Source organism: Euprymna scolopes, chromosome 28, assembly GCF_053919585.1.
Source record: "Euprymna scolopes isolate OS-2025 chromosome 28, ASM5391958v1, whole genome shotgun sequence".
In the NCBI taxonomy this organism is placed as follows: domain Eukaryota; kingdom Metazoa; phylum Mollusca; class Cephalopoda; order Sepiida; family Sepiolidae; genus Euprymna; species Euprymna scolopes.
Window position 1 is genome coordinate 28,159,587 of NC_136509.1, and position 23,668 is coordinate 28,183,254.

At 32.7% G+C, this 23,668-nt stretch overlaps 1 protein-coding gene across 28 annotated transcripts in view; it reads left to right on the forward strand.

The window, feature by feature from the left end:
* Nucleotides 1-23,668, forward strand: part of LOC145249540 (uncharacterized) — a 917,547-nt gene that overhangs the window by 887,647 nt on the left and 6,232 nt on the right. For 27 of the 28 annotated variants that reach the window (XM_080111167.1, XM_080111174.1, XM_080111165.1 and 24 more), the window contains 8 exons: nt 1,922-2,077; nt 4,326-4,420; nt 12,194-12,220; nt 14,478-14,771; nt 15,715-15,749; nt 17,612-17,717; nt 18,597-18,692; nt 19,467-20,154. In XM_080111167.1, coding sequence (XP_079967293.1) covers nt 1,922-2,077; nt 4,326-4,420; nt 12,194-12,220; nt 14,478-14,771; nt 15,715-15,749; nt 17,612-17,717; nt 18,597-18,692; nt 19,467-20,144 — 1,487 coding nt within the window. In that variant the 3' untranslated portion in view covers nt 20,145-20,154. The remainder of the gene's footprint in view (nt 1-1,921; nt 2,078-4,325; nt 4,421-12,193; nt 12,221-14,477; nt 14,772-15,714; nt 15,750-17,611; nt 17,718-18,596; nt 18,693-19,466; nt 20,155-23,668) is intronic. The other variant, XM_080111168.1, reaches the window with a different exon arrangement.

Consider the following 23,668-nt stretch of genomic DNA (forward strand, 5'->3'; position numbering starts at 1 on the left):
TGGGGCTACAAATTTGCAGCTAAATCTTCTTCAGCGTACCAAAAGAATGTGACCAAACCAACAAAGTCTCCTTTTTAAGAAGAGTCTCTGTGATGCTGGTGGTGTTGCATCTTGCATGGATGGTGAGGTTTGGGATTTGGTCAGCGATGCGGATGCATAGGATGTGCCAAAAATAGTACATGTAAAAAACCTCGAGTTTGTGAACATCTTCTTTGCATAAGAGCCAAATCTCAGAATTGTGCAGTGCATATAAGTACTCAAATATATTCAATTTTGTTGATGGTTTTATCGCTTGTCGAGACCACAAATTACATTGGAGACAACAGAACTGCATTTTTTTTATTTATTTTTTTATTTAGTTACTGTTTTCTTAGACCATCTTTAATGCATCTTCACAGTTCGTGTTCTTTCTAAACCGTCATCGGTTGCTTCTGCTGCTCTCTCTTTGTTGGTTATGTCTCACGGCTTTCGATTCTCTTGACCCAGCAGGGTTGATCTGAGCCTCTTTGTCATCCTGTTTCTCAAACATTTCCTGTTTATAAATCTCGGCAATAAATTTGAGATAGTATATCTATGATTAAATGTATCCGCTCAGTATTAACACTTGATGTTTATTGTGATGATTGATCATTGTTCTTTCATTTTCAATTTTTTTAAATAGAATAATCAACAGTTTAAATGCTTTGAAATTCCCTTCGAATCTTTAAGTTAGTCATTAAAAAAATTCTTTTAAATGAAAATGCTTGAGTTATTTTTTTACAAATAAATCAAAATAAATTTTGTTGGATTTAATTCTATAATTAGATTTTTTTTTTTAATAGGATTTAAAAACATTTTATCACATTATTGAATTTTTTGTATCAAACAATTGTTTAATCATAAATAATAATTGAATCATAAATAATAATTGGGTAGTTATGAAAATTATAATGATCTGAGAAGTCCACAACATAATTTTGTCTAATAATTTTATTAATATACAGATTATATATTACTGCTGGGAACCTGAAGAAGTGTCCATCTTTTCCTAAAACCTAATTATGTTCCCTTAAAAATTTCAATTACCTTCCTTAATTTTTTTTTTTTTGTGCTTATATAGTATTAGTCACAATTGAAAATCACATTTAAATTTAAAAAAAAAAAAAAAAGAAACCCACTTTGATGTACTTACATATGCAGAAATAAGCATCCTCACCAAAAATTAGAAAAAAAATGTTTGCGTAGAAAATCGCCTAGATATTTTTGGCAATTTGTTATAAGAGTAAAAATTGTAATATTGAATTTCAATTAAAATGAATAGTACCTACTCAGTTGTCATGTCACAGTGATGAACATATCCAAAAATTACCTAAAACGATAAGGTAGAAAATTAATTATTGATGTAAACAGTTTTCAAAGACAGCAAAAATTAAATTTTTTTAAGCTGACCCAAGATGTTCATTTTTTTTTTTTTTTTAGCAGAAGTCAATATTCGCTAATTGACTTTGAAAACTATTTTCATCAATAATTAATTTTCTACCTTATCGTTTGTCATAATTTTTGGATATTTTCATTACTGTGACATAACAATTAAGTAGGTCCCATTGATTTTACTTGAAATTCAATGTTTTCATTTTCGAATTACACTCTTCTAATGAAGAAGTGCCAACATTTTATTAAAGATAAAAATAGGTTTTATCATTTTTTTTCAATTCGCTATTTTTTTATTTTTTTTAAATTTTTGTTGTTGAGGATACTTATTTCTGCACAACATGTAAGTACATCAGTGATTTTCACTTGTGACTTACACTATATAAGCATGTTTATTTTTCTTTCTCCTAATGCTTTTTCCCCCAAACGTCTGACATGTTCAAATCGTAGTTGCCGTTTCCGCTCTCAATTATTTTCTTTCATTCACTGGCATCTCATCATTGTCCTTCAGTTACCAGGCTTACAAAAGTTCTCGGAAGCATTGGTTTGTGCTCAGCAGCTTTTGTAGGGGGCGGCACCGAGCACTTAGGCTGTAATACTATTCCTCATGCAACACCCAAACGAGCGGAAACTTTTGCTGGCTTTGACAGCCTTGATTTAAGGAAAGGTAAGCTTTTGCTTGTAGTCTACAACTGTTCTATGTTTACTAACCTTTTTATTTTCACACGCCATGTTTTGTTTTTCCTCCAATTGACACACACCACAACCCATTATGTCACCAATTATTTTTTTGTTTTTTTGTCTTAAATAGAAATGCATGGAATTTTATTATGCAAATTAACCCACAATTAACAAACATGTATAATTTGTCCTTAAAATAGAAAGGTCAGTTTAATAATCAATTTTCAAAGATTTTCTTTCAACCAACATTCATCAGAGTAATGATGTAAGAATTGAACTGTAATTGAATAGGAGTAATTCTAAATATGGTGAAAAAATTAAAAGAATAAAGAATTTTTTTTAACCTCCCTAGATCATTTTTTTTTCTCTCCTAGATCATTTTTTATTTTTTTATGTGTGTGTGCTTCTACATTATTGGGACAAGATTTTGTAGGCGATAAATGGAGTTTTCAGATAAAAAAAACAACTGATTTTTTTTTTTTTTTTTTTTCTCAATTCTAATAAATTATAATGGTAGCTTCGAAATTATGCAGTCAAGATTACCTGAAGATTACTGAATTATTATTAAAACAACTTTAATCATGTTAGCAGGTGAAAAATTGCCGCCATCTTTGTTTAATTTGTATGAAAAATTACCTCCCTGTTGAACTTTCCTGTGTTTTACGATCATTTTCATCAACTTCTATTTTTTATTTTCTTTAATAAAAAATTTTCTATCTTGTCAAGTTTTATAATTTTGGGATATAATCATATTAAAATTACAAGGAATATATATATAGATACCATTGTTTTCATGTGAAATTCAGGTTTATGATTTTCAAAAATCTTGTCCCAATTCTGTAGAAGTGCCTTTTTTTCTTCTCCTAGATCATTTTTTTCTCCTCCAAGATCATTTTTTTCTTCTCCGAGATCTTTTTCTTCTCCGAGATCTTTTTCTTTTATATAGGGGGAATTCTGGACAAGAAACATCTTTTGTTTGTCTGTAGATCTTTTGATCTCTTGATCTTTCTCTAGAATGTTTCAAAGATGAATTTGCATAAAACGTTTCCCTACTTTGTCGCAAATGAACACGCTGTTAAAATATTTGGTGCTTATTCACAGAAATACGCAGATGAAATATGTCAGTTCAAAATAAATTAACATGAAAATTCTTTGATATACATAAGTATTAGACAAAAATAGATATCTATACCAAAAATTATGGAAAACACTCAAGTAGAATTTTAGTAATAAAAAAAATTATTTTTTTACTTATATACCTGAGGCTATGCCATTATGCATCATTAAGCCAGCACATCATAAACGATTATCTCCCTTTTATCATGAAAGCGCTATATGATGGTGTGAGTTGGAGTTCATTGACTATGAAGAATAAATTACTTTATTGTTTTAAATTTCACTCAATTTTCTATAACTTTATATAAGTACCTATTTTTGCCAGATGCATAAGTATGTCAAAGAGTTTTCTTAATTTATTTTGAACTGCTATAGTTCATCTGTGAATTTCAGTTAGTATGCACCAAACATTTTTTGTGTGGTGTGACTGTATTTGAAACAATATTTATTTTTTAAATTTTAATCACATCAACTATAAAAAAAAATGCAGTTATAATGGGAGGGTGATACATCAGTAATTTCTTTATCTTTTTTGTTTTCATTTTATATGGAATTGGTCTATATTTAAAATAAGTGTAATTCCTTTGATTTTTCTAAATTATCACCCTAATTATTTTGTGTTGTATTTTTAATTAAAAGAAGTTTACTTATAACTTATATTTTTCTAAAACTTTTGTTTTTAATTAAAATTTTATTTTATTTTTTATATTGCATGACTAAACTCATGTCTGATAAAAACTCAATGAAATTATTAATGGAGACATTTTTTTTTTTTTTCTACAATCATGGATGTGAAAGTTTGCACTTAACATTTTTTTGGTTTTAGTTAAGTGCAAACAAACTCCCGAGCCAAATATTGTTACAAGTGAAATTATCTTTATACAAGACTTTTAATTCGTCAAACTCCTTCATTTTTGGATGTCCTTGGAAAATCTCTAAATATTAACGCAAAGGATGGGCCAAAGATATCCCATTTTCTCTCTCTCCTCCTCTCTCTCCCATCTTCTCTGTCTTTTCCTTCTAATTGGCAAACAAATTTAAAAACAATCTATATATGACTTGAAAGATTCTCTACGTATACAAAAGTTTCTCATTTGTTTTTTTTTCCTCGCCTACAGAACCTGTTCATAAGCGCCAACCATCTTACGTGCATCCTGATGGACGAAGTTCGAGTATGTTTAACCTCAATGAAAGTGAAGCTTGGACTGCAAAGGTAAGTTGAAACAGGAATTATCAAAATATTCAATGCATGATTAACTGCAACCAATTTATCGATTCATTATTTTTTATGAAAATGAATGCAACAGAGTGTACGGATACTATTATGCCGTAATGCAGAATATTGATAACCGAGAGGTTGCTTTATTTGAACACTCGCGTATGGATCAAATGACGGAGTCTTCTTTGATTCTTGTCAAGATTTACTCCTATATTTCAAAAAATTATTTATGCATATGTGACAGAACAAAAATTTCATATTCCAAAAATCACAAATTGATCAAGTAGTTTATTTTTTTTTACTAAGAAAATTAAATTTTATGAGTAAGCAAAAAGGGACCATCTCATGTTGCCATCTTGAAGAAATAAGGGCAGATAACTGCACAATAGTTTAAACTTATTAGATCAGCCTTGTAATGGCTATGATTTCCCATTAATCGCTTAAAATCAGTTTTTCTTTATAGGAATAAGAGTACTTGATTAATTTATGTGGTTTTTGGAAAATGAATTTTTTTCGTTTTGTCACGAGTACATACATCATTAAGATTTTTCTGCATTCTTTTGTTTTGTAATATGGGGCAATTTTGGACAAGAACCAATGATAGCCATGTAGCAACCAGCAATTTGATCCACTTGTGGGTGTTCAAATAAAACCACTAGCATCATTACAAAACAAATTTGAACTATGCCTAACTCTTAAGATTATTTTTATATTTTAATTCAAAGAACGGGTTGGAAACTTTGTTTCAAGGATCACAAAAAGGCATGTGCATAATGTCTTGCAGATCACATCTGACAAAAATAACTAAATTCTATTAATTTTTACATAAAAATAAAATGATTATTCATTAATGCATGGATGAATATATTTAACTGTTGTTAGAATTGAAAAAAAAAAAAAAGCATTGCAGAGGCAAAAAGATTAAATCTAAAATTAGACATAACTAGTTCATTGGTTTCTAGAGGAGGTTTGACACAAGATCTAGTGTGGATTTTGAAAAGCTAGCACAATGTGATTAACGCACATTGGCCTACAAAAGATGTCTTACAGGTCGCTTAAACTCAAGAACATTAAAATATAATTTTTTAATAATAAACTATGTAATATTTACGTCCTTGCCAGGAGGTTAGACACAAGATCAAATGTGGTTATGTGAAGCCAATACACTAAGATGAGCACGCTCTGGCCTAGAAAAATGTCTGAACAGCCCCATCTGCATTTTTCAGTAGGGGAGCCTCATGCAATTAGCAATAAATTAATCATTTCCTTAGAAGGTAAAGCCTGGGATTGAACAGAACCAGCAACAGTCAGAATGATTATCGAGAACATTTTCCCTGATTGGTATGAACAGCTGCTCAGAAATATTATAAGACTTATTCCTAAATAACATAGCCATGTAATGCCAATGAAATCTTGGTACTTATCCAGTTTATGACCTAATCTCTGGCAACTTTGTATCGGCATCTTCTGGCAGGTTACATGAGCAACTGGAATCAGTTGTCTGAGGATGACAAGTTTCAAAAGAATATTTGCATTTTTTTTTATTATTGAATTGTTTGTTTGTTCTCAAATTTTGGTTCTTTGATATCAGACCCCCCACCCCCACCCACTTCTACTTCTTTATAAATACAAAATATTTTAACAATTGTTCAAATTTTAAAGGTTTTACATTTTTATGAGTGATGAGTTCTTTTGAAAGAGTAAGGGAGGCAAAAAATTTCTGACATTAGTAAACTAATGAAAAGAAAGAATTTTTTTTCTGTTTTGGAATTTTTCAGTTCAGGATTCTCACATTTCGGCCAGTGTAATCTCTGACTTTCTTCAGGTCAAAAAATACATCATCCAAAATCATAAAATAACAAAGATGCAACTAGTTGTCCAAATAATACAAATTTTTGTCTTGTATTAGTCAAGTTTTACAGTTCATTTGGTCTCCTTTTATCAACGGAAATAACCAGACGCAGGCCTGTCATATCAAAGAACGTAGACTTTAACTATTAAATGCTTTGTTTCCTGTTTCTAATATTTTTAGTATACTAATTCCTTTATGCATGATTGATTTTTCTTTGGTAACCTACTAATTGTTTAATGGCACAGAAAATGTAATGTGTTAACTAAAATTAAAAAATGATCGCGTTATATATATATATATATATATATATATATATATATATATTGCATTAACCTTAACAACATAACCTCACATAAAATTGCTACATCTAACAAATTTGCCAATTTTGTATAATGGAAAGAAAAATATTGCACGATTCGTGTTTTGGGTTTCTGGATTTTTTTTTAGATGAGGATTGATAATTTGGATTATTCATACTACTGTTCTCATAAAAAAATTAAAAAAAAAAAAAAAATCTTGATTGTTGTTCTCATAGTGTTTCAGCCGATGTAACCTCTGACTTTCTCCAGCTGTATCTTGTCGAATTCTGGAATCTTTCTGTTGAACTTGGGACTCGTGATGTAATGGATCAAAAGTATTACGTATAATTCAGTTCTAAGTGACACTCTTCTGGCGGTTGAAGGTTCAATCTTCAGTGTGGGTAATACTAAGTATACAATTGCGAATGATGGAGTTATGGCTGATGGAATAAGACCATGCTAACCCTGTGGATTAAATAAAGAATTTTTTTTAGATTTTGTCCAGTCCTGAATTTAACAAGATACTCCTGAAGAAGGCTGGAGGTTATATTGGGCAAAATGTTGCAAAACTAACACAAGATATTTACTCAAGATGTCCAATGAATTCGAATCATGTTTTTTTCTTTTTTGTGTGTGGGTGTGGGGTTTATATAAAGGATGTTGTGAATGCAAGTCTAGTTCAAAGAAAAAAATGCATTTACGTGTGCAAATAAGAAAATTTAATCATATGTAATTTGGGTACTTTTACAGTTTAATCAAGACATTAAAAAATGAAAATATCGGGAGGGGGGGGGGAGGTTATATTGTACATATCCCTTATGGAATGAAGTACTAAAAAAGATTTTCACTTAATTTCATCAACTAGTGTTTGTTTGTTTTTTGTTTTGTTTTTTTTTTTACAGTGAAAAAACAATTTGTTATGATACCAAGCAAAAGTTTTGATTTTTAGGAAGGAAAGCTAGTATTAACGGTGGGGAGGGAGTGTCGGCGCTTTAAACTGACTTATCTCTCCTTTGCGTGTTCCAAAAATTCCAAGATGTCTACCTTCAACATGCTGTCATATAAACATGTTTTTCCGGGGTAAAAAAAAAAAAAAAATCTATGCAATCAAATTAAGTGAATTTTTTTTTGGGGGGGGGATCTTCAGTCCAAAACGGATACGTACAATATAACCTTTTTTAATATTTTCATTTTTTAATATCTTGATTAAACTGTACAAGTGCCATAATTTATTTAAAATAGTTCCTATTGCTTGCCACCCCATGAGAGCACAGATACAAAGTCACTTTTTATTTCCGGGTGGGTGGGGAGCAACTCCTCAAAGGTGTCATTCTGGATGGATACAAAGTTCTTATTTAAATGTCTTATATTTCTCCTTCACTGGCTAAGGACAAAGCAGATGAAGTACTAGTACAAATACTACACTTTGCTTAAAGCCAAATAGTTAAAAAGAAAACATTTGTTGTCCAGAATTCAACCTAATTATATGATATATATACTCATCACTGAATGAAAATGTCTTATTCCTAAACCCTGGTAAATTAAGTATGTTTTTTTTTATATATAAGAAATCATTTTTTTTATTTTTTTAATGATTTTAATAATAAATTGTAGTTATTGCAAGATTTTGATCTTGGTAGTTCAAAATGAGTTGTCTCCTTTTATTTGTTCAAGATGACGGACTGAGGCACACCATTCTCACTTGCTCATAAAATTTGATTTTTTTAGTAAAAAAAAACAAAAAAAAACTACTTGATCAATTTACATGATTTTTGGAATATGACATTTTCATTGCGTGATGGGTATGTATCTGAAAAAATTTTCAGTATTTCTGTTTTTTTATTAGACTGAATTCTGGATAAGTACCAAAAATTTTAATAAGTTTCAAAATCCTATTTAAAAAAAAAGTTTTATAATAATTTGGTTCAATTAATGACTAAACAATACTCCATATAGCCATTAAATTATTAATTGAATCAAATTATTAAATTTAACTAACAAAGTCCTATTTAAAGGCAACACCGGGCAGGTACAGCTTATAACTAATTTGACTTCTAATATTTATAATTGAGAATGAATAGTCAAAAAAAATAAAATAAAATAACATGAAAACAATCAGTTAGCCAGTCATATTATTTAAGAGAAAAATCGATTGGACATGTGCATGCTGTATAATGATGAATGGAAGTGAAACTTAGTCACTGAGGGTTGAGGACATATGTTGCATGGAGAGAACGATATGACTAATTAAACTATAATAAGACATAAAGATCATATTGTCCAGATTAAATCTGGGCAGTATAGAGAGATGTGTACAGAACAGGAGACTGATGGTATGACCATGTTGAAAGAAGGGATGAGAATTCCTGGGTTAGATTTAGAACAAATAAAACAGCAAGGTTAGCACACAGGGAAAGATCAAGGAAAACATAAAGATGGACTTGAGAGAAAGAGGGATAAATGAAGACCTGGTCAGAAATAGCGTAGTCAATTACTAAAAGCAGTCCAATACATAACAAACATTATCAATGGAGATAAATGCAAATTATCATCTGATTTTGGTATTTAAGGTACTATGTGTCCCGGACATTGGGATGGCCAAATTTCATGTATGCTCTCAGTAAAGTCCGATTCAAATGGCTGATATCAGTCATGTTGTTTGTGCTCTTGAGCTGTTGGAGTGAAAACTCCTTATCAATCTTATTCTTTTGATAGCTACTAGTTGAATTTCATAGGATCTTACCCAAGTATAGATTCAATTTTTTTTTTTTTTTTTTTTTGACGAATCAAATTGCTTCTACCATAACTGATGATATCAATTTCTTTATCCAACCAAATTGTTTTTAGGTCTTCGTACTTAACTATTTTTTTTTTTTACATATGGCTCTATTTAGTCGATAAACAACTACATCAATACAAATTGCAGATTTTTTTTTCTTCTATATTACAGTGTCTCGTTTGACAACCTTTTATGTATCTGCAGGCTGTATAACTTTGTCATAGAATTTAGTTAGAAAAAATTTGGTATAAAGCTAAAATGTGTTCTTTCAGTTGTTGCTCATTTTGGGGTGCCTCAAGTACATTTGATCCATTATTTGTTTTGCAGTTTGGTTTTGTTTATTTTTTGTTTGTTTTTTAATTTAATATTACTAAAGATTCAATTTTAAACTAAAAATAGTTATTTGCATTTGCTTTCATAAAAAAAGAAAATAGTGCATGTAGTAGTAGTAGATGTGCGATTGGATATGCATTCGATAACAAAAAAGAAAATTTATCTTTTATTCTGCATTTTCAGAAATGTAATTTAATAAACCAACAAAATGAAAACTAGATATTCAAAATGATTGAAAGTAAAAAATTATCTCCTAAAAAAAAAAAAAAAAAAAAATGGTCTTTTATTTTTTTTTATAAATATTCTTTTGTTTTCGGAACTTTTTGAAATAAGGCTTGATAGTTCGGATTACAATTCTCATCTTGGATGTCATTCTACAGAAGCTTTCAGACGATCTAGCCTTGGACTTTATTCAGATTTATCTTTTATAACTGTGGAATTTATAATGTCTATATATAGAATTTATAAAAGATGTACCTGAAGAAGGTCAGAGGTTGCATCAGCTGAAACATAAGAATAACATCCAAGATAAAATAAGTCTGAACAACTCAATTGTTATATGTTCTTATTTGTAACAAGCAAACACAATCTAAAGGTTTTTAATGGTAGTGCACACACACACATATACGTGTGCACACGCTGAGGTAGGCTGAAGAAAACGGACAATAATTCTTTTCTTTTTTAGAAGAGGTGTTTTTTAAGACATTTTGTATTCTTATACATTAACAAATAAATTGTAAAAAATATAACCATTTATTTATTTTTCATATGTATGTATATATAGGATGTATTTTTTTTATTTTTTTTAACAGGATTTTGACAGTTAATCATAGAATCGGTTTGTTATGAAATTATTGAGCCAAATTGTTGTAAAACTAATATGGGACAAGAAAATGTAAAAACAAAAAATAATTTTTAAGGTGGTTGTCATTTTTGTTTGATTTTCATTAATATAAATAAATAAATTTACTGTTAACACATGGGTGTTTTATTCAGCGAAAACTTGTTTCTTCCCTGTCACTACCAGCCCTGTAGTTTTGGACAAATGCAGTGATTAGTCAAATCTGTTTATTAGTCAACCAAAACGCTTGAAATATGAATTAATGGCATAAGAGATGCTGTATGCTCGTAATTTTGTGCTTGTGTTTAAAACAATGCAAGGTCTACTTATTAGGTTAAAGACTTAGAAGAATGCTATGAAAAGTAGAAGTTGAAGAGTGAATATTACCAAAACTGAAGTAATGATTAATGATTGTATTATTTAAAAGCACTCAGAAAAAGGAACTTCCCCTGTTCAGTTTGTGGAAAGGAGATCAGGTGCAACTCTTTTTTGTGGTACTTGTAAGCATTGGCTACACAAAAGATGCAATGGAATTACTAGTAGGTTGTTTTTAAGTTTGTTTGCAAGGAATTAAAGGCAATGGATATGAATGAAAACTCAGATGTGAAGAAAGTGTATGTGTGTGTATATATATATATATATATATAATTTAAAGGGGGTTAGAACAGCAGTCTGAAGTGCAGAGTATATTTTAATGTGATAGTAAAATCACTAATTAAAATTAAAAAAAAAAAAGAAACGTGCTCGTTGTAATGCAGATACGTAATAAGCTCGATAGGCATATATCCTAGAGTTACTTTAATATTTAGTAAGATGATTGATGGTACAATTTATTGGCTTTGTTGTGTTCCTTCTTATGAAACAGATTTTTAATTTTAATTTTAAATTATCAATCCTCTTACTAAATATATATATATATATATATATAAAGGAGGGTACAGGTGCTTGTGTAATTGTAAGAGTTAGGAGCAGATGTAGTAAGTTCAGATAACTTCTACCGTTACTAACCAATAGTGTTGCTCAACAGAAGAATTTATCAGGCATGTATATGCAATGTAATGATGTATAGCAGTGGAAACTGGTCAATTAGTGTTGCATGATACGATAGAATATGTAGTATGAGTCTTAGACTTGATGACTTCAGATGAAGATTAATCTGGCAGTCTAAGGAGTATTTGCGGAACAGACGATTTTGTTGCTATGCCCATGTTGAAAGAATGGATGAGAGTTTTTGGATAAGTCAATGTAGAACAGTTGACGTAGCGGCTTCAAATTCACAGGGAAGGCCAAGTAAAACATGTGAGGAATGTGTAAGGATAAACTGGATCAAAAAAAGATAATAAAGACCTGGCCAGAGATAGTTTGGAAGTCAATTTCTAAAAGCCATCCAGTAAATGCTAGTGTGTAAAATTGATGTTAAACTGATGATGCTGATGAATCACAAAAATAATTTGTTGTTAAACTTTTCCTCAATTCTTTTTTGCATCTCTTTAAGCAGACAAAAATGAAAAAAAAAAAAAAAAAAAAAAGACTGGTTTTACTTTGTATATTAGATACTTTTTTTTAGAAATTTCTCTTAATATTGCTTTTTGCTTAATCAGCTTAAATGAATATTTTTTTTTTTCTTCCCCTCTTTTTATCTTCATTCCATTCCTGATTTCAGAACTTCAAGTCTGCTACGCTTCATCCGGTATGAATGAAATTGCTGCTAATAAATCTTTTTTTTTTTCTTTTTGCACACAAACTTTGTTTTTCACAAGATCACAATCTTTTTGTTTTTCACAGCTTGTTTGTCTCCCTTTTTCCTATTTACACCACCGCCTCTTCCCCTCTTCTTTCACATTTTAACACTAACACTTCTTTCTACTCCAGATTCAGCTTTCAGCATTTAACCATTCCTCCTTAATCTTTTCTCATCACTTATAGTCACATAACTGTTGTGGTGTACGTCACGTTTTCGTTTACTGAGACAATTTAACACCCATCGGGAACTCAGTTTCTATTCTTCCGCTGACAAAAATCACTTAGATACTGATGTTAATTTATAAAAAAAACAGATAGTTAATCTTATATACTGCATAATCACATTTACACACTGGTTCTTGTTAAATCACTAAAATTAAGCAATGTAGAGCCTGGTCATCATCAGATGGGTGACTGTTTGAGAATACCAGACTATATAGGAAGACGGCGACACCTCCCTACAAGAACCTAGTGTTATCATCTCCTCTAAGGGAGATATACAAGTGACTGGGCCTGCTTGTGAATTTGATATTCCCATGAACCTCCATCTTTTGGAGGAAGCCAGTTCCACTCGCCTAGGGTATAGCTAATCTTGCTACACCTAATTACAATGTACCCTTCTTCTGACCAATAAGGGATGACGGCCCATGAACACGTCTTCTCTGCTTGAAGTGTTGCCAGATAAGAGACAGAAAATCTGTCCAAAAATAATGTGTTTGATCAACTTTCTTCCCGGGATCACCTCTGACCTCTAGTTGTCACTCAAAACTTTTTCCTTCAAACGCAGCCCTCATTATGTACCATGTATCTTTTATGTTATCAAAAATAGCAACATTATCTCAACATATTTGCATTGTTTATTTTCAAACTATTTTCATCAATGTTGTCGAAATGCTTGATGATTCTCTAGTAGCATGTTTACTTGTTTTTCATATATAATCTTAACATGATGTTTTGAAAATAATTCCAAGCTGGAAAAAGTATTTTTGAAAGGAATCAAATAGAGTTGAATTTTATTCTTTTTAATGCTACAACAATCCACAAAAATCGCTGATGAATCAGAATTAAATATTTAGGAAAGCTATCAATGACAAAGAAACGATAGACTGACTTTACTTTCTGTATTATATATATATATATACAGAAAAAGATTGGACATTATAATCTAAATAACCTGACATACAAATTTGGATTTAGATTTGTAAATCGAATCAGAAAATAGTTTGAATGTGTTCCTTCTTTATTGAGTGTGTGTTCCAGTCTGTATTAATTCTTATGGAAAAGCATGAATCCACTTCTCCCTGTATTTCTTCCTATTAACATAACTAAAACAACAAACCTAACTCTTTGCCGGCATGTTTTTATACATCATAAAATGACTGACAGATTCATCCAGTGTTCAGCTTGGCTGGTCTTCGCTTGAGCGATAATGTTGAAAATATTTTTTTATTACTTTTTTTTTTATATTGTAATACTTGACCTTTATTTATGAAGAGTTTACAATTTGTTCATACAATTGTTCTTTTGGAACTTGAGAAAGTTTTGAAATGAAGACAAAATGTTGAAATAATTTCCAGTTTTTCAATTTACACGTGCACACACATACACACATATTGTTTAATGTATACACATTAAATTTTATAAATTGATCTACTTTATATATAGATTTTAGATATTTACTTCAACAATGCTCAATATGTAAGTAGAGCTAGGTAATAAGTTATGAAAATGTGTATGGAAATTGTGCTACACAGAATTTCCCACATTTCATCCTTGTTAGCACTCGTGAAGCGAATGCAATTCCATGGATTAGCTTGACGAGTCCTCATAAGGATAAAATGTGGAAAATTCTGTATAATTTAATACTAATATATATATATATATATATATATATATATATATATAATAGTAATGAAATCAAAAGGATGTAGTGTTTACCTGATATACACAATGGTAAACTTCAATCTAACATAAATATCAGTATTTATATATAGATATTTCTTTCTGTCCTCTGATGAAAAGAATAGCATTCTACTCCAGAATGAGGACTTTGTAAATTGTTTTTTGGAGTATTCAGTCGAACAATAAATTTTTATTGTAAATTTCAACTTAGTTTTAACTTTCTTTCTCTTATATATATAAAAGCATTCTTTCTCCCAAACATTTTTTATCTTTAAACCTTAACACTTCTTTCCACTCGACAGGACGCCACAAAATCAAATTACCGAAAAAGTGCTGGCTACTTACCAAACATGATAGCCAAGAACGTTCCAGTGGACGGAGTAGATGCGGCAGGCCAGGCGGTCAGTTGGGCTTGTCCGGTTGGTTCTTCGGAAATGCTTCCAACGTCCTCTCCATCTTCTAGTGTGCCATCTATCCCTGACGCCACTGGATCACCGTCGGCTACATCACTCGTCTCAACAGCAGCTGCGATAACAAACACGGCAGATATACTTTCCAATACTGTCCAACTTTCACAGTTTCTCCACAACTTTGTGGTAGGTTTTTACACTTTATTATATTTTATGCCATCAATGATGTCTCGCAAGTTTTTATTTACAACTTTTGGATGCAAAAAAAAAGAATCTCTATTTAAATCATATTTTCAATTAAGAGCATATACAAAAGTATAGTTGCTCACAGCTGTATCGGAATAGTGTCTAAGTCACATATTGAGGCATATATTGGATTATCTTCAGAGTAAAAGTTTTAGTGGTGTTCATCAAAAAGACAAATCAACACAAGTGTATGTGTGATTATCATGTTTCGCTATCTCTGCTTAGACCAGATTGTACACTGTATACAGTGTCAGCATTTTAATGACAGTTTTTAAAACCATCAAACCAAACCCAGTTAAATATCAATCTTTGCAGATAAACAATTAAAATCTTTATTGTATACATTGAAAAATATTCTAATTAAATAAATATTTCCTTTTCATTACAGTAAAATGAGTACTTAAATTGATTAATCTTTTTTTTATAATCTTCAAAAAATACAGAAATTAAGCTAATTATAATGTTTTAATTTGTCTATAAATTTAAAAATGAAATTGAAATTAACTTTAGGCTTTAATCTTTCAAACCCAATCAAAAAGTAATCGGAAACTTATGAAAAGTTATGATAAGACGGCTTTCATAACGATAGGCCCTACCAATTTTCACCATTAAATTGTCTGTACCTAATAATTTTATTTGGTGTACTTACAGTGAGTGTGTGTGTGTGTGGGGGGGGGTATTCTAATAAGCACACAAACTTTTATCGATAACTTAATTCAGCACAAAATAATGTGGAAAGGGGCTGATATGCCATGACACAAAACTACGAACCTTGATTAGTGTACCAGATTAGTAATAAAATAAATACATGTATTGCTTTTGTACAATTATTTAATTCAATTATTCATTTTTTTTTTTTTTTTTCCATTTTTTTTTTTTTTAGCAATTATCAGTTCAACAGAGCACGACTTTAGAAGGGTGAGTATCATTTTATGAAACCTGTTAAATAGAAACCTCCATCTACAGATATTTCTATGTTGAAAGGAAGATAATTATTTTTGTAGTCTTCCTTGTCAAAAGACATTTTGAAGCTGGATTGTTTACACTTTGTCAGAGCGCTTGAGGCATAATTATTAGCCCATTTTAAAACTTAAGGTAGACAATTATCTTCAGTTTAAAACAAGTTAAATATAGTTTTATTTTTCGATGATTATTTTAAAATGCTTTAGATTAGCAGTCATCTAAGTGATTTGAAAAATGTAGTTCATTATATCTTCAATAATAGATAAAAATTGCCTAATTAGAAGCAAGGTTTGATTTGTCAGCTTAAATGCTATTTGGGCCTGACTTTCAGAATTCGACATGATGACTTTGTCCTTGAATTATTCAGATTGCTGGTCTCATCTTGAATGTTATTCTCACGTTTCATCTGATGTAACCTGTGACTTTCTTTAGGTGTGTTTTGTCGAACTTTGGAATAAAAAAAAAAGAATGTTAAATAATAATTAACTGATTTATTTGTACTCACTAGGAGTTCCTACACAAGTCATCATCAGTGATTACTAGGGCTATGACAGCAGCATATTCTTTTCATTGTTTTGACTCTGGAGTATGTATCCGACACAGTTAATCAACCGAGAACCACATCACTCTCTATAAAAGTATATAAGATATCAACAGATACACACTGGAAAGTCAAAACAATAAAAATAATATTCTGTTGTCCTATAATATAACCCTAACCCCTCTCCTTCCGAGGGCCAGGCCGCATCCGTCGCTATCCTGGTTCACTGGAGCATACTTGTGATGTACTTCTGGCCGTATTCGTCGCTCCCAGCTCACAGAACCATAGATGCAACCCAGCAGGGCTACATTCTTACTTGTCTAGTGGTGGACTCCTTAAGGGTGACCAGACTCTCACTGGTCACTGGAAAATATCTTCTGCTGCTCAGGGCACGCGAAATGTACATGACCCTAAGTCAGTGTGGCAACATTGTCGATTTCGGCCATCACTCTGGCTTTGTGCTGGATCCAGTCTGTCTCCTTCATTATCTGGCATCAGGGGATATCTGAAACAAACTGCATCTTCATTCAGGCTGGCAAATCGAGAAAAGGAAAAACTCTGGGATACTCTTATATAATGAAACAAAATAATTATTCATAAATCGTTTTACACTTGTTTAGTCGAGTTCTTTGATTCAAGCTTCATCATGCAGGTTGCATACTTAAGTTCCACTAATCAATTTCCCAGCTAAAAACAAGAGCTTTTCAACTTAGCTCTTATGGATTATTATTTGTTTTCTCTCTTTCTGACAAAATCCCAAAGACATCTGCTTTGTCCCAATCAGACATTAACACCCCCCCTCTTCTGCCCTCTCTTCCTCTATTTGAAAAGCAAGATCATCTGCTGTCGCCAGAGATCTCGTCATAGTCCTAGCCCTAGTTATTACTCACTTACAAAAACTGGTGATGTTCCTTGGGGTCTAGGTGACAAGTCTCTCCAGATTTCCAGTATTCTCCACCTTTTTTGACAAACTTTGCAAATGATTTTGCATTATCACAATAGCCGTTTGCCATTGATTTCTCATTGGCAATGACTATTGGTCTTCACTGGAATTTGGGTGGAAATAAGCTTCCCCAGAGCTCCAGTCCTAATCACACCCTTCTAGTAGAGATGCATTTAGTGCTCTTGATCCTCCTTGACTTTTCTTAATTTGGTATGGTTCCAGTTCGTATCAACACTATACTTTGTTGGTGGGTTGAGGGGGGAGGGTTATTTTGTGTGTGTGTTTCTTTTAATTATTTAAAGAAAAAATGTTTTGTTTTGTTTTCCCCCCCAGTATGCGGCAACAATTAATAGAAGCACAGGACAAAATTGCCCGGCTAATGACAGAAAAGTCTGAGGTTAATAAACATTCCCAGCTTGAGGGTCTTCGTAATCTTAAGGTTGGTCTTTTCACTAATTATTGCTTTTTTTTTTTTTTTTTTTTTTTGTATTGTATTTATAAAACCTGTTAAAGTACTCGATGGAGTGGAATTGTGAGCATAACTAGCACCACCATTGCCATTGCGTTAAAATGTTTATGTACTAGGGTCATTCCAAAAGTAAGGCCTATTTTTTTAAATAAAAAAAAATAAAACGTTGAAGAGCTACAAAGAGGGCAGTAGTACCATTTAAAACGAGCAACCTTTATTGCTAGCCTCTTTTGATGCCTAGATCATAAAAGTACAGAGCATGTGTTGTCACGCACACCTGTCGCCACTCTGAATATGAGTAAATATATACACACACATAGTGTAACTTGAATATAAGGAAAACGGATATAAGAGAGATTTTCTTTGGTCCCAAATTAGAGCCTGTGTTAATGTACAGTGTAACCCAGATATAGGAAACCCGGACATAAGAGTTTATCATGGGCACGTGGAAGTCTCTCATATACGAGTTGCACTCTTTCTCTCTCTATCTATCTATATATATATATTCTGTCAGTTGCGTTATTTGAATCTTCGACTCGAATCACCATTGACAATCAGAATAAAAATAGTCTGACCGATACGGACGCTGTAATAGCCACATGAAATAAGAAATAAATTCTGTTCATATTTAAGAAAAATATTCTATTTTAAATGGAAAGAAGTTTGCATTATAACTTAGGTAAGAACTTTTTGTATTTCTCTTCAAAGTGCCTGCCACTTATGGTAGGGTGAATAATTACTATTTTTGATAAATGTTATTTTAATATCCATGTATGTTTTGTCTTCATCAAGGATCATTAGTAAGGCTGTTTATACAGCAGAGATAACGTTTCATGTTTTATTTTATAGGAAGAAGTAACGCGGGAACGACAAGAATTTGAACAAGAAAAGAAACGGAGAGCAGAATCCTTAGAAAATGTTCGTATAGAAATGCAAAAAGAATGGGTAAGTCCATATGTGATCATAATGATACAAAAGTCATTCCAAAAGTAAAGTCTCCTTTTTTTTATTTCTTAACTCTAAAAGTTGAAGAGCTACGAAGATGGGAGTGATACTATTAAAACGAGCGACCTTTTGCTAGGAATTCAATAGTGCATCTCTACTTCTGATGTATGCCCATGGCAGGGGTTGCTTTCTTAGTCTCACACCGTAAATATCTGCAACAGAGTGATGAAACTTTCGGATTGTAAATGCGTAAGTTCAGTCATCATAACAAAGCAGTTTGCAATCCCCACTGATCTGTTTGGGCTGAATAAAAAAAAAAGTTGGAGGCATTACTTTTATAAATGTTTACTTGCCTCCCCACAAGAGCAGAGTTAGACACAAGGTTGGTTTTTAATGTAGGGGAAAAACCTGCTCCCCAAAAAGGGGAACTATGGTCAGTAATAAAAATAAAAAATGTTTTAGACATGAATTTCTCCTAACCAAGATAAAAACAGTGAGGAAAAAAGTTAAGTGCAGCATCGGAACAGATACTACACTTTGATCCTGGCCCAAAGGCCAAGATTTCTTTTCTAACATTCAAAATGCAAACAGTAGTCTGAATAGTCCAAATAACACAATATTTTGTCTGATTTATGGAATTTCGATTTCAGTATTCTATAAGACGTCTTGTTTTTCTTGTAAAACCAATCTTATGTTTTAATTGCGTATTCCTGTATTGAATTATCTTTCCAAAATTTGTAAAAACGTTTTGTTTTTCTTTTCACCCTTTTTTAGAATGACATCAGGGCTCAAAAGGATGAACTCTATCGAAAGAGAGAAATTTTACAGAAGCAGTACGACCTCTGGACAGAGCATCGGCACAATGGCGCCGCTGGACGAAGCCAGAATTTTGCTGAGAAATCTCACAACCTTGATGCACACGGCTCGAACCACAACAACACAGGAGGCCCCACTCCAATCGTGCACCAACGCTCTGCCTCAGCTGAACTCTCTAGCCAATGTTCCGATGACTATATGCATTCGGGCAAAGACCTAAAAGAGTTGAGCAAGCAGCAGCCGCAGGCGCACCGCAGTTCCAGTTCGGTTGGCAACCTCCATCACATGCCGATTCCAATCCAGTTGCTTAGTGCAACAAATGAGCAGCGTGTTAACGAGAAGATGAAACAGCATTTGCCTCTTCAATTGTCCGGCACTGGTCCCCCTTCTGCTGTTGTGCCAACTTCAGGAAAGTCCGCAGCATCGGCGACGTCCCATTCACAGCAGTCTGGGTTGAACCGCACGGGACTTGGACGTACAGCATCAAATGCCTCATTTACACAAGGCAGGGAAGGTAGCGATCTGAGTCAAATCATGAAGCTGGCCGAACCATGTCGGTCTACTACAAAAGAACGGTCTCAAAGTCACCCGCAGACAGGAATGACTAAGTCAGACCAGAAACAGTCATTCTTGTAGAATCGTTAAGGTAAGTACATAATCCATTTAGGTTTTTGTCTAGAATTTTCCCTATAGTAAAAATCAAAACTAAAGAAAAATCTGTATGATGTATGGTTTTTAATGATTAAACTAGATTAACTTAGACAATCTCCAGATGCCATCTGGAAAACAGTCTCAAGGAACATGGAATATAACATCAAATAATTCAAATTTGCAAGATTTTAGAAAGCCATTCTTAACATGAGCTGGTGCTACCAGATCAGGCTGTCTATTGGCTTCCTGAGACGAAATGCACCTACATCGATTTTCCGTTTTTGTTTCCTATTCTCTTTTGTAAAACTTAATTATGTTCTGCAAAAACAAAAACAAAAACAACAGCCCCCTTCCCTTTTTTTTTTTTTTTTTTTTTTTTTTTCCTACTTCCCAACCCCGTCAGTGGGGCATTAGAATACACTGACTGCCCCCTTGCAGAGAGTAAAAGTCCCTCAATGGGGCCACCTGTTGGCCGTAGGTGGCATCCCGTAATGTCTACGAAAAGGATCCTGGTGGCTGAGCAACTGATACCTAGGGAAATAAAGGTATCAGTTGCAACACTCCACTTTGGCCTCGTACTGGGCCAGACGGGCGATCGGAGAGGCCCGATCCGATCAATCGGCTGGTCACGTCTAGCTCACCACTTATACGCATACAATCTACACCAAATCTAAATAATACACAACACTTCCCCATCAATACTGATCCCCAAACAAGTGGTGAAAGCGGTGGCTGAGGGTCAATTGTATATAGTGAACAAGGACTAGACATGAATGTTTTTCTCTGATCTTTCCCATATTTTACTTGGATGGGAGAAATTAAGATACACGAGTGCTCAAAGCCTACATTATGTACAAGTATATCATACCTGTAACCCTGTTGTAGCCAGGGCGAATGGGTTTCCCCCCTGTGCGCATCCCAAGTAGGGCTCCAAGGTGGGTGGGGAGCAGGGATGATGAATTAAAAAAAACCGAACCCAATATGAGTTATAAAAACCCAAGTAAAAAAAGATTTTTAGACAGTTCGGACAGTGACACGAATGAGGAATCGGATAACTATCCAAACTTCATAGTAATGGAATCAATTGGAGAAGTGCTTTTAACCAAACTCTCCCCCTTCAAGATAGAAAAAATACTATCAGAAAGGGTCAAACCTAAACTAGTGAAAAAATTAAGAAATGGTAATCTTTTGATAGAAATTCTTACCAAAACACAGGCAGATGAACTTTTAAAATGGAAACATTTTGACAATATAAAAATAAAAACGTACCCTCACAAAACACTAAACATATGCAAAGGAGTTGTGAAAAGCCCTGAACTTTCACTTTGCTCCATCGACGAAATCCGTTCAAATCTAAAAGAACAAAATGTAACGGATGTCAGAAGAATTCAAATTAAAAAAAATGGAGAAATGATAAACACACACTCATATATATTAACCTTTTACCAACAAAAAATTCCACAAGAAATAAAAATAGCCTATGAGAAACTAAGAGTCGAACCATACATCCCCAACCCACTGCGTTGCTTTAAATGTCAAAAGTTTGGTCATCATCAGGACCGATGTACACGCCAGCCAGTTTGTGGAAGGTGTGGAGAAAACGACAATCATATCAACTGTCAAAAAACTTATAAATGTGCCAATTGTACAGAAAATCACAGTGCCTACTCCAAAGACTGTGAAATCTGGAAAAAAGAAAAAGAAATTGTTAAAATTAAACACTCATTAAACATCACCTACCCAGAAGCGAGGAAAAAGGCAATAACAGCTAAATATTCCGAAATAACCAAAAAGAATATTCCCAACACAAATAAACACAATGACAATTATTGCACAACAAACCTCGATATTAAAATCCAAGACCTCACCAACCAAATCAAAATATTGATAAATACAATTGAAGAAATGAAAAAAAACTCACTGGAACCAAAAATCCAAACGCCACACCCAGTAGACCAGAAACAAATCCAAAAAAACAAACCAGAACCAAACTTAACTAAACAAAAACTACAAATAAACCCACAAATTCCCCTCTCCAATAGCTTTAAGATATTGGAGATCGAGAACTCTGAAGAGCAGAATACCAACAATAAGGAGAGTCCCTTAATCCCCCACAAGAGTTCTAATATAAAAACAGATAACAACAAGCAAAAAAATAAAGATTCTCCAAAAACATCCGAACAGACAAGAACAATAAATGGGAAAAATTCCTCAAAGAAAACCAGCCCCACAAAAACCAAACCACGATCTCGCTCAACATCTAAAAGCAGAGATAAATCAAGCATAAAAGCTAACAAACCAATTGAACACAAAGAACCAGAAGCCATGGAAACAGAAACCGAATCTACCAATGATAAAAAGCTCACAAGTGCTCAAACGCACATGAAACAGTCCAATGATTCAAATACAAGAACTACAGACCAAAATAAATTTAAAACCTCCTTGGAAACAATGGAAATAGAAGACAAAACTTCTAAACCCCCATAAAAAAGAAAACACCCCTATTCCCAAGACAAAAGGGAAATCAAATATATAAAATCTAAACTATGGCCAACAAAATAATCCAATGGAATTGCAGAGGTATAAAAGCCAACCGGAATGAATTACTTCTACTGATATCCGATCTATGTCCCACAATAATATGCCTACAAGAAACCTTTTTAAAACCATCTGAAAATATCAATCTTCAAAGTTTTACTGAATACAACTATACAACAAATAACCCAAATAGAGCTTCAGGAGGAACATCCATTCTCATTAACAAAAACACGGCACAAAGCCAAATAAATCTACAAACTAACTTACAGGCAATTGCTGTCACAGCCACCCTACATAGAACGGTCACAATTTGCTCCATTTATCTGCCTCCAAACGACCCCATAGATGAAACCGAAATAGAAAAACTCATCAACCAACTCCCTCGCCCCTTCTTATTATTAGGCGATTTTAATAGTCATAATGTAAGTTGGGGATGCTCAAACACAGATAGAAAAGGAATCACTATAGAAAATATTATCAACAACAACAATCTATGCATACATAACAACAAAAAACCAACGTTTATTCACTCCGCTACAAATTCGTCCTCAGCAATTGACCTCTCTATAAGTGATCCTAGTATCTTTATAGATTACAATTGGACAGTGCATATAGATACCTGTGGAAGTGACCACTTCCCAATAACTTTAGAACATTTTGGTCCTGAAATAATCTCAAAAATTCCTCGTTGGAACCTTAAAAAAGCTAACTGGAATGAATTCAAATTACTATGCAAACACAAACTCCTACCTGAAAAATGTGAGGAAGACCCAATCACTCACTTTACAGATACCATTATCTCAATAGCAGAAGAATGTATTCCTAAAACAAAATCATCAACCAAGTATAATCGTCCCTGGTTTAATAATGACTGTAAAAAGGCTATCAGGCTACGATGTGCTGCATTAAGAAAATTCAACAATCAACCAACTACTCAGAATTTAAACAACTTTAAAATATGCAGGGCTAAA